Source organism: Neodothiora populina, assembly GCF_041146345.1.
Source record: "Neodothiora populina strain CPC 39397 chromosome Unknown canker_contig_5, whole genome shotgun sequence".
Lineage (NCBI taxonomy): Eukaryota > Fungi > Ascomycota > Dothideomycetes > Dothideales > Dothioraceae > Neodothiora > Neodothiora populina.
This window is the reverse complement of record NW_027191405.1, coordinates 839287-851955: the sequence shown is the minus strand read 5'-3', so window position 1 is coordinate 851955 and position 12669 is coordinate 839287. Positions and strand designations below refer to the sequence as shown.

General features: G+C 51.4%; 4 protein-coding genes across 4 annotated transcripts; 2 read left to right on the top strand and 2 right to left on the bottom strand.

Moving 5' to 3' along the window:
- Positions 1–582: 582 nt before the first annotated feature.
- AAFC00_005273 (uncharacterized protein) lies at positions 583–2908 on the top strand (the record flags this gene model as incomplete). The annotated part of the gene is made up of 5 exons (XM_069345032.1): positions 583–661; positions 722–846; positions 897–996; positions 1049–1161; positions 1220–2908. 5 exons carry the CDS (start codon positions 583–585, stop codon positions 2906–2908), a joined length of 2106 nt encoding a protein of 701 aa, XP_069202861.1.
- An 899-nt stretch (positions 2909–3807) lies between these two features.
- On the bottom strand, positions 3808–6532 carry AAFC00_005272 (uncharacterized protein; the record flags this gene model as incomplete). The annotated part of the gene is made up of 2 exons (XM_069345031.1): positions 3808–3837; positions 3932–6532. The coding sequence occupies 2 exons, from the start codon at positions 6530–6532 to the stop codon at positions 3808–3810; spliced, it is 2631 nt and encodes an 876-aa protein (XP_069202860.1).
- Positions 6533–7775: 1243 nt separating this feature from the next.
- AAFC00_005271 (uncharacterized protein) lies at positions 7776–9019 on the top strand (the record flags this gene model as incomplete). The annotated part of the gene is made up of 3 exons (XM_069345027.1): positions 7776–7839; positions 7949–8445; positions 8510–9019. 3 exons carry the CDS (start codon positions 7776–7778, stop codon positions 9017–9019), a joined length of 1071 nt encoding a protein of 356 aa, XP_069202859.1.
- Positions 9020–9641: 622 nt separating this feature from the next.
- Positions 9642–10873, bottom strand: AAFC00_005270 (uncharacterized protein; the record flags this gene model as incomplete). Its single annotated transcript, XM_069345026.1, has 2 exons — positions 9642–10298; positions 10379–10873. The coding sequence occupies 2 exons, from the start codon at positions 10871–10873 to the stop codon at positions 9642–9644; spliced, it is 1152 nt and encodes a 383-aa protein (XP_069202858.1).
- Positions 10874–12669: the final 1796 nt, after the last annotated feature.

Here is a 12669-nt window from a genome sequence, read left to right as displayed (position 1 = left end):
AGAATGGACGACGGCTCGTCACGCACATCTGGGCCCCAGAGACCGACAACAAGTCCAGCCTCTTGCCCTGGTTGGGATTAGCTTTTGGCCCGGGCCTGTTACCGGGCAAGGCAGAGCGTGGGCGAAAAGGTGGGCGAAAAGGTGGGCGAAAAGGTCATGGACAGGTGATGGACTAGTCACAGACAGGTCATTGAACAAGCCGTGAGCCACAAGCCAAGTGGTGGGATGCGCATGGATCGCATTTAGTGGATGCGACAATGCGCAATGACGTCGCGGGAGCTTTTCTGGGGTGGAGAGAGAGTCAAACCCCAACTCGTTCGTTTGTGGATTGTGGATTTGTGGATCGCGTGTGTGGAGAGACCAGACCAGACAAGACAAGACAGAGTGTACAAAGATATCTGTATCTGTATTCCACCTTTGCCTCAGAGCTCACTATCTGCATCGCCACTCTGTTGCTGTCACTGCACATTCTTCCTTTTCCAGTTTCTCCTTGAACATCCTGCTTGTCGCTGTCTTGCAGCTGTTCAGTCTCTACAACCCAGCTCCAGCTTTCCTCGCTTTCTGACGTTCCATCACCCCACGATGGATCCCCTCAATCAGAAGTCAGACAACTTGCTTGAAGGCCACCCCGCCTCTGCAGATATCCCCGAGGATGGCACTGGTGAGTATCGTAGTCCTTTCGTAACCTCAACGTGCGCGTAGAAATTAATCAATCGTCCAGGTGTGATCAAGCTCGATCCTTGGTTGGAGCCCTTCAAGGGCGCTCTCCAACACAGATTCAGCAAAGCTCAGCAATGGATGAAGACCATCAATGACACTGAAGGAGGACTCGAAAAGTTCAGCAAAGTAAGCTCATCGATTTGATATCGCTGTCCTTGACTGATGACCTACTTCAGGGCTACGAGAAATACGGATTCAACGTGTCACCGAATGGCGACATTGTCTACAGAGAATGGGCTCCTTCCGCTTTGAGAGCCTACCTCATTGGCGATTTCAGTGAGTTCCCAATGCAGAAGTCACGCAGACTCAGAAACCAACCTCAAGGCAGACAACTGGAACCGCGACTCGCATGAGATGAAGAAAGATTCCTTCGGGGTTTTTGAGATTGTTCTTCCTGCACAAAATGGACAGCCTGCAATCGCCCATGACTCCAAGATCAAAGTATGTCTCTCTTCCTGTGCGATAGCGTCGGAACAACCAAACGCTGACACTTGGCCAGATTTCGCTGGTCGTCCCCAACGATCACGCACGTCAAGAACGAGTCCCTGCCTGGATCAAGAGAGTGACGCAAGACCTGGATGTGTCGCCAGTCTACGACGCCAGATTCTGGAACCCTCCGAAAGAACAGCAATACGTCTTCAAGAACGCAAGGCCCCCAAAGCCTCTCAGCGCTAGAATCTACGAAGCACACGTCGGCATCTCCTCGCCCGATCCCAAAGTCACAACCTACAAGGAGTTCACCAAGAACGTCCTGCCCAGAATCAAGAACCTCGGCTACAACGTGATCCAGCTCATGGCCATCATGGAGCACGCCTACTACGCCAGTTTCGGCTACCAGATCAACAGCTTTTTCGCCGCCAGCAGTCGCTACGGGCTCCCCGACGACCTGAAAGAGTTGGTCGACACAGCCCACGGCATGGGAATCACTGTCCTGCTCGATGTCGTCCACTCGCATGCATCTAAGAATGTGCTCGACGGTCTCAACATGTTCGACGGCAGTGACCACCAATACTTCCACGAGGGTGCCAAGGGCAGACACGAGCTGTGGGACAGCAGGCTGTTCAACTACGGCAGCCACGAGGTGCTGCGTTTCCTGCTCAGCAACCTACACTTCTGGATGGAGGAATACAAGTTCGACGGCTTCCGCTTCGACGGTGTCACCAGCATGCTCTACACCCATCACGGCATTGGAACGGGCTTCTCCGGCGGCTACCACGAATACTTTGGCCCTGGTGTCGACGAAGACGGTGTCGTCTACCTCATGCTTGCAAACGAGATGCTTCACCAGCTCTACCCCAACTGCATCACCATCGCCGAAGACGTGTCTGGTATGCCTGCCATGTGCATAGCCCTCTCGCTAGGAGGAATAGGATTCGACTACAGGCTGGCCATGGCTATCCCCGACCTGTACATCAAGTGGCTCAAGGAGAAGGAAGACATTGACTGGGACATGGGCAACCTCACCTTCACCCTGACGAACCGACGACACGGCGAGAAGACGATTGCCTATGCCGAGAGTCACGACCAAGCACTGGTTGGAGACAAGTCCCTCCTCATGTGGCTGATCGATGCCGAGATCTACACAAACATGTCCAACCTCAGCCCGTGGACTCCTGTCATCGAGCGCGGCTTGTCTCTGCACAAGATGATCCGCCTGATCACCCACGGTCTCGGTGGCGAGGGCTATCTCAACTTTGAGGGCAACGAGTTCGGTCACCCTGAGTGGCTTGACTTCCCTCGTGCCGGGAACGACAACTCCTTCCACTACGCGAGGAGACAATTCAACCTGGCCGACGACCAATTGCTGAGGTACAGGTTTCTCTCAGACTTCGACAGCAAAATGCAGTGGACAGAAGAAAAATACGGCTGGCTGCACAGCGACCAGGCATACGTCTCACTCAAGCACGAAGGCGACAAGGTCGTCGTCTTCGAGCGAGCCGGCCTATTGTGGATCTTCAACTTCCACCCGACCAATAGCTTCTCCGACTACAGAGTCGGCGTCGAGCAAGAGGGCACCTACAAGATCGTCATCAACTCCGACGCTCCCGAGTTCGGCGGTCTCAGCCGCGTGCAAGAAGACACGAGGTTCTTCACCACCCCTTTCGGTTGGAACGGCAGGAGAAATTTCTTGCAGGTCTATGTTCCCACTAGGACCGCTCTCGTGCTCGCGCTTGAGAATACCCTGTGAATGACTCAAATCGATCATGAACGACAGAAGAGACAGCCACCGTTTTAGATGGGACTGAGAAAAGACTGTGTCTATAGGACATGACTGTAGCAATATGAAAACATGTCTATTGATGCGAACAGGGGACGAATGACCGATGCCTTGAAAAGACACACTTGCTCGCTCGTCCTGCCTCTAGTGATTACATGAACAAGGAACTCCGTGAGAGAGAGAATGATGATGGGTGTGTGCGTATACATATATACATTAGAATTTCGTAATGTCAAGGAAGTAAAAGGCCCCCAAGATTCCACGTTTTGCCCCTCCTCCCCCATATACCGAGATAGAGAGAGAGGTCTTGATACATTCGTCATGTTGAGTTCCAGAGAGTCGTATATCCTTTTTTTCTTCTGCTCTTTCTGCTTCCCCCATCGCCCACTTTATACCCCGTCTAGTCCCTTTATCCCGTACCTCATGCCTTTCCCATCACAGTAAATCAGAAGATTTGCCCCCCTCGTCTCGCCATGTCAGAACATGATAATGCAACCAACGAAACCTCCACCCCTCACAAAAGTGTCAACAGACCGACCACGCTCGCTCGCTCGCTGGTCCGCTCCACCTTGCTTTTTCATAAAAACACGCATATAACAAAACAAGCAGAAATAGAAGAAAAAAACCAAAAGGGTATATGTGTTTACAAAAAGAGAAAAAACACATCTCGAAACACGAAAAGGAAAATCGTCGCATGTTTGGAGATAATAATTCGGAGATTCCGCGAGGGGGCGTGAGGATGAGAAAAAGTGGCGCTTGGACGACGACGGCGGAAACAAAAGGTGAGAGAGAGGTATATATGTCGTGATAGACGAAAGGGGAGTGCGGGTTTCGAAAGACGGCAGGCAGGCAGGCAGGCAGGCAATTGCTTATTTGGCTGCTAGGACGGCGAGGACGATCTGGGGTTGCAGATTAGTATATGGATTGTTCATGTTGAAGAGTGATGCAAGCCATGAACAAGGAGCAAGGGTTGGAAGTTGGGAAAGTACTCACAATGGCAACAATGACCCCGACCCCGACGAAACTCATCACGCGGTTGAGGTTTCTCCACCACCTGGCCTTCAACCATCTCGTCTCAGCCTCCCAATCGAAGACCTCCATCGACACACCGAGTCCATATCTTCCCTGTGTTTGGTCTCCACCACCCTGCTGCTGTCCCATCTTCATCTGAGCCTCGGCATCTTCGGCGTTGTCGTCGTCGAGATACATTTGTGGGCGAGGAGGGATGGGCAAGAAAGCGGCCACCAGCCAGAGAACTGGACACAAGAAGCCAAGACAGAAGAGCAGGATCTGTCGGTTTTGACGAGTCTTGATCAGCGTCGACAGGGCTTCGTTGAAGGAAGGTGCGCGCCATGCTGACATGCGGCTGTGCGAGAGACGGCGGGACGGAGCGAGACGGGGTGTTGTCTCGAAGGGACGTAGCTGAGGTCGACCATTGCTGGCTGTCGTTGCTGTCGCCGTCGTGTTTCTCGTGGCTGCAGACGTCACTCGTTGGGAGTAGTCCCTCTGGCGTTGCTTTCTCTTCAGTTTCTTGCTCTGGGATGCGTCGCGAGGCTTGCCTGGTCGCAGCTCCGAGGACCCGAGTGGGCTGGGGCTGTGTGCAGCGTAAGTATCGCCAGGCCGTGGTGGTGCGGGCGTGATTTCCATGCTGTTGCGTCTGCTGACGCTCTCCCCACTGCTTCCGACCTCGCTGACATCTTCCTCATAGTAATCGTCGCTCCTGCTTGCAGCGGTGATGTCGGTGTAGGCGCGTTGGCGTGTCTGTGGTCGAAAGATGCTCGGCAGGAAATGAGACGAGTTATAGACTGAGTTGCCGCCACTCCGTGCGGTCCCTGGACGGCTATTTGTGAAGCCCGTGTCGCCCGTGGCAAAAGACTCCCAGCCACTTTCAAAACGACGATGGTGCATCCATGGCATCATGCGCACTGGAGATCGTGTCGAAAAGGCCTGGGAGTTGGGCCGTGACAGGCTCGCTTTGCTTGCATTCGCACTCGCAAGTTGCGCTCTGCCGCGGTAGAATTGACGTGCCCATGCAGGAAAGATAGTGGAACCTTGCGATGTACGATCAGTCGTTGTCTCTGTACCTGTTTGATTCGATCGCGAAGATCCTGGCGGAGGGTCGGATATCGATCGTCTGCGGTTCAGTCCATAGTTCGATCGTTGCGTACGTAATGGAGGAGCTTGGAGCTCAGCTATCGTGTCGTCTTGTTCTTCCGACGCTTCCTTGGGCGAGCTGACAGCTGGAAGCTCGTAAACCGGTAGGTTGTTGTTGCTTGAGAAAAGCGGCACTGGCACGGCGGATTCGGCTCTCATCATGCTGAAATGAGTCAATTCCATCTGGGAGTCTTCGACATCACTCAGCGCTTGACCAATACTTCTGCTGGAAGATCGCGATCGGTATGAGCTTGACCCCAGTGTGTGCACCCGTCGATGCCTGCCGTGGGAGCTCGCCCGTAGCATATCGGCGGAACTGAAGCTCATCTGGTTCCGCGTCGGTGTCCAGCTCGATCGTTCGGATTCAGAGGCAATCGTGGACAGCGGTCGGTTGCCTGGATGCATAGACGGGCCAGCTGACGCAGAATGCATGTGCTGTCGCTTTCGCGGAACATTCAGTGGCGGAAGGCTGTCTGACTCGGTCGTCGTCCAGCTATCTGCAGATTGCGACAGTGCCGTGGGTGGTCGCAGTTGCGGAAATTGCACCGGCTCGCTATCTTCGGAGGCTGCATAGCTGATGATGTTGAAAGAATTTGATCTTGTATGACTCGGCGGCGAACTCGAATGTTGCAGAGAGTACTCTGAAGAGGGATCTTTCGGACTGCTGCCTCCAGGTGTCTCGATATCCTCAATCGAGGAAAGTCTCCCCGTCCTTTGCTGAATCGGGGCACTCTGTCGAAAAGCAGGATGAATGGATCTGTCGAAGGCTTGATGTGTCGATTCTCGGAAATTAGCAACACGATCAGATGCGCTCGAGGTCGCCGAAGATGCCGTCACTGGGCGGATAGTGGATGGACCCTCCTGCACCTGCTCCTCGAGTGCCTCCAAAGCATTAGTTCTCTCCCTGTCCCGCTCTTCCCAGTCTTGTAGACCTGGCGTGGGAGTATTGCGGAGAGTGCCTTCAGTCGAGAATCTGTTGTTCGTCGGAGAATATAGAGAGTCGTTGAATAGTGTCTCGGCGTTTGAAGTGGTCGTTGAAGTTGAGATGCGATTTGACTTGCCGAGATGCAGTTGAGGAAACAGCTTTGAAGATCGCTTTGGACTCGAACTTCGGTCGCGGATCCTCGCGTCCAACGATGTTGATTGTCCATCATTTTGTATGGTATATCCATGCTTTGTTGTCCGTGGCGGTTTTAAGACCTGTGAAGGAAGGCGGGGAAATGGAGTTTGATCATATACGGTTGTTGGTGAGCTTGAATCATGATCCACAAGTCTAATCGTAGGGTGTTCTCTGAGGTCTTGGTTGATCTCCGACTGAGACCTCTCGGAAAGCGCAGCGCGCTTCGACGATCTAGATGACCTTGGCTTCTGAATAACAACTTTGTCTGATAAGACCTCTGACGACTGGCGAGCGTGGAAGAAATGTCCCGAGGCGGACATGTTCGCTCAGATTTAATAATATATCGCAAATATATAAATACTTGTTTTCCGCGTAAGGAGTGACGGTTAAATGGTGTATATGTCAATAAAAGATGCAAAAATTCCCGCTAATAAGTCATTTGTAAGGAGCGACGAGTTACAGATTATCTGTATGAATTTGTCAAAGGAATGTGTGGAGGACGTGTAAAGAAAACGAGTGTCGAGGCTCGAACAGAGCAGTAGTTGGATCCGTCGCAAAGCGCTAAGACTATAGGTTGTGGATTATCGATGCGAGAGTCAGGAGGCGGCGCGCACTCTAGAGATGTGGGCGGGGTGGGAACGCCAAATAGATTATAGATTGACAAGCTGCAGATATCCACGTAGCAGCGGTATGGGCGGGAAGTAAACAATGTGAGAAGCAAAAGGGAAGACCAACCTCTGAGAGAGCGAGAGCGGAGACAAGTATATGGGCAGTCTTCACGACGCCTAAGCTCGGAATTACAGGAGAAGTAAGTCTACTGGCCATACAGTAGTATTGCACGTCTACCGGTCGTGGGAGATGAAGTGGACTCCTGCGAATGGAGGCTATGCCGCTACGGTTGCGGATACCATAACGCACGGATCTTCGGTAGGGGCTTAAACCTGGCGAGCCTGGGACGCGCGACGCGGTTTTGCGTGGTGAGAGGCTTTGAAACGCACCCAGTCTGCGATACCCGAGGCCACAGACAGAGCACGAACCATTGGATGGCCGTTCTTCTGACATGGCTGCTAAGAAAAACTCCATAGTTCACCTCATTTTCCCATCATGACGCATCGCGCGCTTCCACGGAGTCGGGAAAGAAGGAAAATAGAAGAAGTGTGAGGCGGACCAAGATGCCATTATGGTCCCAGCTTACCGATTGATCCTCACACAGGGAACGTAACTCCTCATGATTGTCGAGCATTGTCTGCCGCCCGCTGCTTGCTCGTAGTTCAGCTGCGGTGAAGCTCGTATGGAGCAAAGGTATGGAGTTTATGTTTGCGATATTATGATACGTCCAAAAAGGGTATAGTGGCCCGTTCCATCTATCGCTCGTTGCAAACTGCTGGCCGTTGTCGTCATTTCAACTTTTTGTGTTTATTCTCATACATTCCTGGTGGTGAACCGTTGGCCTTGCAATTTCCTGCTAAGCATTGTCGGCATATTGCTATTTCGTGTTATCCGATTATGTTCTGATCAACTCATATCAAGCTCAAGAGATCTGGGCCTACGAATCCGCCACAAATGGCAAGTCTGGCGCAGAAAGGGGAGGAGCGTTCATCGTCATTCCCCCAACTCACATCGTCTGGTAAGTATCTAATCTCATATCTCGAAGAACCGCCAGGATATCGATAGGATCTCAGATGGTCTTCTCGACGTTGACTTGCCTGGCATAGACTAATCGCTATCGATTACAGCACTCCATGGCGGTTCAAGAATACCAGTCTCGGCAGCAGCGGGCCTTACTGTCCTCTACACGGTCTTCTATATTGCCCCATTCTACATATCCCCGACTCTGAGGAGCACATCCCTGTCGAACCGAAACAACCCTGCTGTGATCAAAGCACGTATCCGTGCTGTTGGTCTGACATGTCTACTATGTACTGCGATCAACGTTCTTGTTCTCGTCGGCAGTAGTGGTGCTACTGCATATGATGTCTTGCGGATGCTAGGCATTTACCCAATCCATCTTGTGGATGTTGCGAAATGTCTCCTGCTAGTCGCAGTCCTCTTTGTTGGTCCTCTATTCGAGGTCGGCATTGCCGAGAGCCAATGGAGATATTGGTATCAGTGGAGATATATCAAAGAGACAATATACGATGACTGGCAAGGTTGGCGCAACATATTACTCGGGCCTGCCAGCGAAGAGCTCGTCTTCAGAAGCTTGGCTATATCGCTCTTTCAACTCGCTGGGGTGAGCAAAACCGTTTAATCACTTTCCCTGTCCCGCGAGATCCACTAACGGTAGAGCCTCTCAGTCTTCCCCTATTTACATAACATTTGTCTCTCCTCTCATTTTCGGCTTAGCGCATTTGCACCACCTTCACGAATTCATCGTGTCAAAACAAAGACCGGACGCGACTTACTTGGAGACCGCATCGACGCCGTCAGTCCTGATCCCAGGTGTGGTTCGATCATTGGTCATGTTCATGTATACATCCCTTTTTGGTTTCTTTGAGGCATTTGTATACCTGCGGACCGGAAACGTATGGAGCTGTTTCGTTGCTCACGCATTCTGTAACTGCATGGGCCTCCCACGTTTCCTTGGACGCGTTGGTAAAGGTTTGGGCAAGGCGACTAATGCAGAGGCGCCTGTGAGTGCTGCTATGCAGGACGTCGCGAACGAGATTCACCCCGAATCAGAAGAGCATGATCTGGGTATCGAGTGGACGGTCGTCTATTACGTCCTGCTCTGCGTCGGCGCCTATGCATTCAAGGCTCTGCTCTTTCCACTGACTGAAAGTGATTTGGCGCTGGGAACATTCTAGTCGTCATCACTGCACTCCCTGCCACACTTAATTGCAGACAAGAAGACTCACAACATGTTGTGTCTCAGGGAGAGAGTCGTTTCTTCAACTTTCCAGATACTACTGGCAACACTATGGCAGGCATATATAATCATCACAGGTTTCTTAAGTGATTCGTCAGATTCCAATCATCCTCGAGACTTTGTCCACTGCATCTTTACCCCTGAGTCCGTCAGAAGACCATCCTGTCATTTCTAGTCAGACACCTTACAATGCTCGTTCGGCTCTGTCGATGACTTTTGTTGACCTTCTTCATTGCAGACAGACATGAGACGTCATCAAATTGGCTAGCATTATGCTATTATCATAGAGGTAAATCATGTGCATTTGAGACGAATGGCGTTAGATAAGTGTTCCGCTTTCAGTCTTTCCTTATACAGATGACCGCCCATTCTCGACGCGAACTATTCTGCGCAATTCCTACAACAACTGGATCAGGATTTTGTTTTGCCTTTTCCAGTACAGAGAATTGGACTCGTTTCTGAATAAGATGTTCCTAGCTCAGCCCGGGCGCAATCACTGCCTGCAACTTCAGGGACCGAGATTGTGGCCGAGTCTCTGGATGTACATGTCAGTAAGTATATCAGATATAGGAAGTATCAAGTCGATCGAAGGCATATGCCCACTTCTCATGTTTTGTCGCTGTGGCATCCAGTTCAACAACAGGCTTCAGCCAAGGACTATGCAATTCTTGCATGGAGCTGAAAACAGAATTTGGGGCGGGGTTCTTCTCCTGTCCACCAAAGGAGTCCGGGGGGCCGAAAGGCGCCATCAACCCTGCCGACTGCATCTGCGACAGATTACCATCTCGTTCCCGCACCAGGTCGACTGTCTCTCTCAACGTCTTGTTCCGACTCCAGAACCACATCAACGCATAGAAAAGCAGTATCACGACACCTCCAGCACTACAGATACCAGCTATGGTACCTGTGGCCAGTCCTCCACTTTGACTGCTGCCTTTTTGGGTGGAGCTGGCAGATGTTGCGGTGCCGCCACTTGCACCAGCGGTAGCGGAAGCAATCGCCGAGGAGACCGAGGCACCCTGGCCTTCTGACTGCCACTGCTCGCCGGGTTCCAGCATCACCCCTACCTCTTTGATTCTCTTGAGTTGAGATGCAAGGGATTGATGTGGGGTTTGGTTTATACTACCTATCATTTCGTAGTCGAGACATCCGCCGGGTGCAGTGCAGTAGAAGAATATTGGGTCTGCGTCGTTTACCGTGAGGTTCCAGGTCGGCAGCTGATCTTCAATGTTACTCTATGTTGTTCTTGTCCCTTTCCTGTCTTAATGGAAGTCAAAGAAAGAAGCTCGAGACTTACGTCTTCAACAATCTTCGGGACGACATACGATCCAGAGAAAAACGACGTCTTGACAGAGGCATTCATCATGGACCGCGGAATGCACGGGAACCCGAACTCGGCTTGAGCAACAGAGTGATTGAGAGGGTAGAAGATGAACTTGACGATATCGCCGACATTGGCGGTGATGTTATTCGGCACGAACTGATTGAAGCCTTCTCCCGCTGTTATTGTGTGGATTGTTGGTCCTGAAGAGGTGGAAGACGGCCTTGAGACTTGCGAGCCAGAGGACGAGACCGTCGGAGTGATGGATGTCGTCGGTGCCGCTGTCGACGAAGTCACTAATGTTGTCGACTGTGCTACAGATGCTGCTGAAGGAGAGTCGACAGAGGGGTCGTATATGGCACTAGCTGCCACCGTGTCTGCAGCGACGCTTGCCAGGGATGATATGCTTTCGAGGCCGGTGCATAGGATCAAGGCAATGAAGACACTTGTCAACGACATTGCTCCTGTCATAGTTGGTGTGAGCGATGGAAGCAGTATGCTCATATCTCGTCCACTCTCTCTCGTGCTCCAGATGGAAAGAGATACGTATCCACTTGTTCGTAAGCGCTGTGTAACAGTCTTCGATGACGGTTTCAGGCGCAAGTATGCCAAATGGAAGACAAATCCTGAATAAGCTCTTGAAACTCGGAGCATGGTGAGATATGACAGGGAGACAGAAAGATATCAGGATAGCGGGCCCCTCGGACGCATATGCCGTGCTACCCATATCGGCCTGACAGCCGCGAACCACGACAGATCCACTCGACCGTCTTTGCATGGGTTTCTGTTCTTCTGGAACGAACATCGCCTCACATTGCCTTCTTCCGCTGCATGGCCGCCTGCCGGATAGACGTTTGTCGTCCGCATAGGGTAAGTAGGCTGCAGTCGCAGATGCTACCCACTCGGCCTGATCCTGACCTACCTGGCTCAGAAGAGAGAAACTATTGGTTCCCGTTTCGTTCATGTCCTCACACCCTCTCGATGTGTTTTGTCGCGTCTCCACCCTTTCGTTCCAAGAGTCCGAAATATCGCCTCATCTTCACAGTTGTCGACCAACTGTACTTACCTTGCTTTCGGTGTATACACATCGCCACATCCACCACTACGGTGGCACATGGCACGTGCTCATGATGTGAATACAAGACACACACACACACACCCACGCATACATGTATTTTGTACGTACATCATAACAGCAGCAGTAGTAGCAGCAGCAGCAACGCATCAAATGAGAAGAACTCCCGAACTGAAACATTAATATCGACAAGTAGAGAGAAGAAAAAAACAAGGCTGGAAAGTGTGGATTGCGCAGGCTGTCTGCTCATCTGTCTTGTCTCGTCTCGTCTTGTTCTTTCCAAGAAAGGCCCAGTTTGTTCTTCTCCCATTTGCCCTTTCGGAGTTCTTGACATATGTCAAACCACTGTAGCGGGGCTGTTCAGTGCATGTCATGTTTGTGGGCTAGTCATCATCGCGGAAGGCTGGGTTGGGGGCTCGTGCGTGCGAGCGTCTGGGATTGATGGTGGGTAGATAGATCTGCAGAAAAGAGAAGACGAGACGATGGAGACGACGAGAAAGAAAAGAAGCGGAGGCACCTGCAGTCATGTTACCGTACCGTACTGCCATTATACCGTACCATACTTTGGGTCACCTCAGCCGCCTGATTCCTCCTTTCTGTTCTGGTTCTTCCCTATTTCGTTGCTTGGCCAGCGATGATCATGCTGCTTACGTGCACGCAGATGTCGAGAATTAGATGGAAGGTCAGGATAAGCTTAGTGCTTTGTAGGCTCAGCAGTGGTACAGTATGTCTACTGTAGTACGACGACGATCAGCTGGAGTCCATGTCTCCCTCTTCTATCTCAACATATACTCTGAATAAAATAAAAGGCTCTTATCACACGCGGTGTCTGTAAACAAGCAAGCAAGCAACATAATAACCAGTCCTTAGCCCAAAACTACAGCCTCAGAAAGTAACGGACCATCAAACCAAGAAATCCCGAAGGTAAGGTAGCTAAGCAAACTACCCTAGCTGGCCTATCTACAGTACAGTAGTACAAACGACCTCCCAGCCCCTACCGTACCTACAATAAACCATCAGGCACGAAAAAAAAGCCCCATCCATCTATGCACAACAGCTCATCATCATCATCATCATCATCATCATCTACCGATCACCCCTCGCGATCGCAGACATACGCCGAAAGACAGACAGACAGCCTACATTACATACATGATAGGGCTGCTATAGACCAGCGGGCAAAATGAAGGCC